Genomic DNA, 1,613 nt, shown 5'->3' with positions numbered 1-1,613 from the left:
GGAGTTGGATAGCGCACCCCCAACTCTCTTAGTGCCATCGTTAACCTTTAGTGGATTTTCACCCTGGAAGCTTTGTGAAGATTCAGTGCCTGATCAGGTTTGGGACTTCAAATGGCTGACTTTTTGGGATTTGTTAATTATTTTCTTGGAGAGGTAAAGTTCTTCACAGATGAGGGCAGGAGAAGGCCTGATGGTCCTGTGTTCCTGGAAAGCCCATGTGGGTTCCTACTGTTTTGGTCCCTTGTAACTGCCTTGTGCGGAGAAGGCAATGGCACCCCACTCCAGTACTCTTGCCTGGAAAATCCCATGGATGGAGGAGCTTGGTGGGCTGCAGTCCATGGGGTTGCTAAGAGTCAGACAGGACTGAGCGACTTCACTTTCACTTTTCATTTTCATGCATTGGAGAAGGAAATGGCAACCCACTCCAGTGTTCTTGCCTGGAAAGTCCCAGGGACAGGGGAGCCTGGTGGGCTGCCGTCTATGGGGTCACACAGAGTCGGGCACGACTGATGTGACTTAGCATAGCATAGCATAGCAACTGCCTTGTGAATCCAGCTTGAGTCTTTTCCTTCAGGGTTTAAATGGTGTCTTCCTGTAGCAATTCAGGGCTTCCCTGGTGGCTCAGATGGTAAAGAATCTGCCTGCAGTGCAGGAGACCTGGGTTCAATCCCTGGGTTAGGAAGATCCCCTGGAGAAGGGAATGACTACCCACTGCAGTGGAGAATTCTTTGGACTGAGGAGCCTGCTGAGCAACAGTCCATGGGGTCACAAAGACTCATACAGGACTGAATAAGTTCACTTTCCTGCAGTGCTTTAGATGACGGATGCTGCGCTTGCTGTCAGTTCTGATATCTAAGGGTGAAATATTATTAGCTGCTGCTCTCACCCTTCTTTTTAATCAGGGTTCAGTCTCAGGTCCTATTCATCCCCCATCCTGATGGGGAGAGGATAAATCTGCTGCAAGTTTAAGGTAATTGCAGAATATTTATCATTGTCTCTAAGCCATGGGTTTGACGTTTTGTACATTTTTATGGATAACAGAGTAATTCTTTCCTTTTCACTTCCAGGGCACATTCAAATCCAGATGAATTTAGTGTCAGAGATAGTGGAAAAGGAGACGGTAAAATGAATGACAGCAGTTCTGATATCAGTAGAGAGGGCTTCAAGAAAGTGCCTTTTGGAATGATTGCAAAGCAAGAGGCTAAGTTCATACCTGTGACTTTGAAGCTCTTGTTTTCAAAGTCATAATGCTGTATGCTTCAGTGAATTTTATAATAAAAGAAGCAAACAAAGGGGTCTCTACTGTACATTCATAGATAGGATGATGCTGATGGCTCAAGGGGTAAAGAAGCCGCCTGCAATGCAGGAGACTCAGGTCCGGTCCCTAGGTTGGGAAGATCCCCAGGAGGAGGAAATGGCAACCCACTCCAGTATTCTTTCCTGGAAAATTTCATGGACAGAGGAGCCTGGTGGGCTACAGTCCATGGGGTCCCAAAGAGTCAGACACGACTGAGTATGTACTGGATGGCTGGATTCTGTATAGAACTAGTATTTTTAATCACTGACTATATAGCTGTTTCTATGTAATAAATGCTTTGCAATTATTGGCTTAT

General features: G+C 46.0%; 1 protein-coding gene across 1 annotated transcript in view; it reads left to right on the top strand.

Moving 5' to 3' along the window:
- The window catches only part of LOC104993077 (protocadherin-8-like), a 3,031-nt gene extending 2,953 nt beyond the window's left edge, over window positions 1–78 (top strand). Inside the window, 1 exon segment of the mRNA XM_010846179.1 lies at window positions 52–78. Coding sequence (XP_010844481.1) covers window positions 52–78 — 27 coding nt within the window.
- Window positions 79–1,613: the final 1,535 nt, after the last annotated feature.

The sequence above is a fragment of the Bison bison genome, unplaced genomic scaffold (genome assembly GCF_000754665.1).
Source record: "Bison bison bison isolate TAMUID 2011002044 unplaced genomic scaffold, Bison_UMD1.0 scf7180017864232, whole genome shotgun sequence".
Taxonomy (NCBI): Eukaryota; Metazoa; Chordata; class Mammalia; order Artiodactyla; family Bovidae; genus Bison; species Bison bison.
The sequence above is the reverse complement of the archived record's forward strand: the minus strand, read 5'-3'. Positions and strand labels throughout refer to the sequence as shown.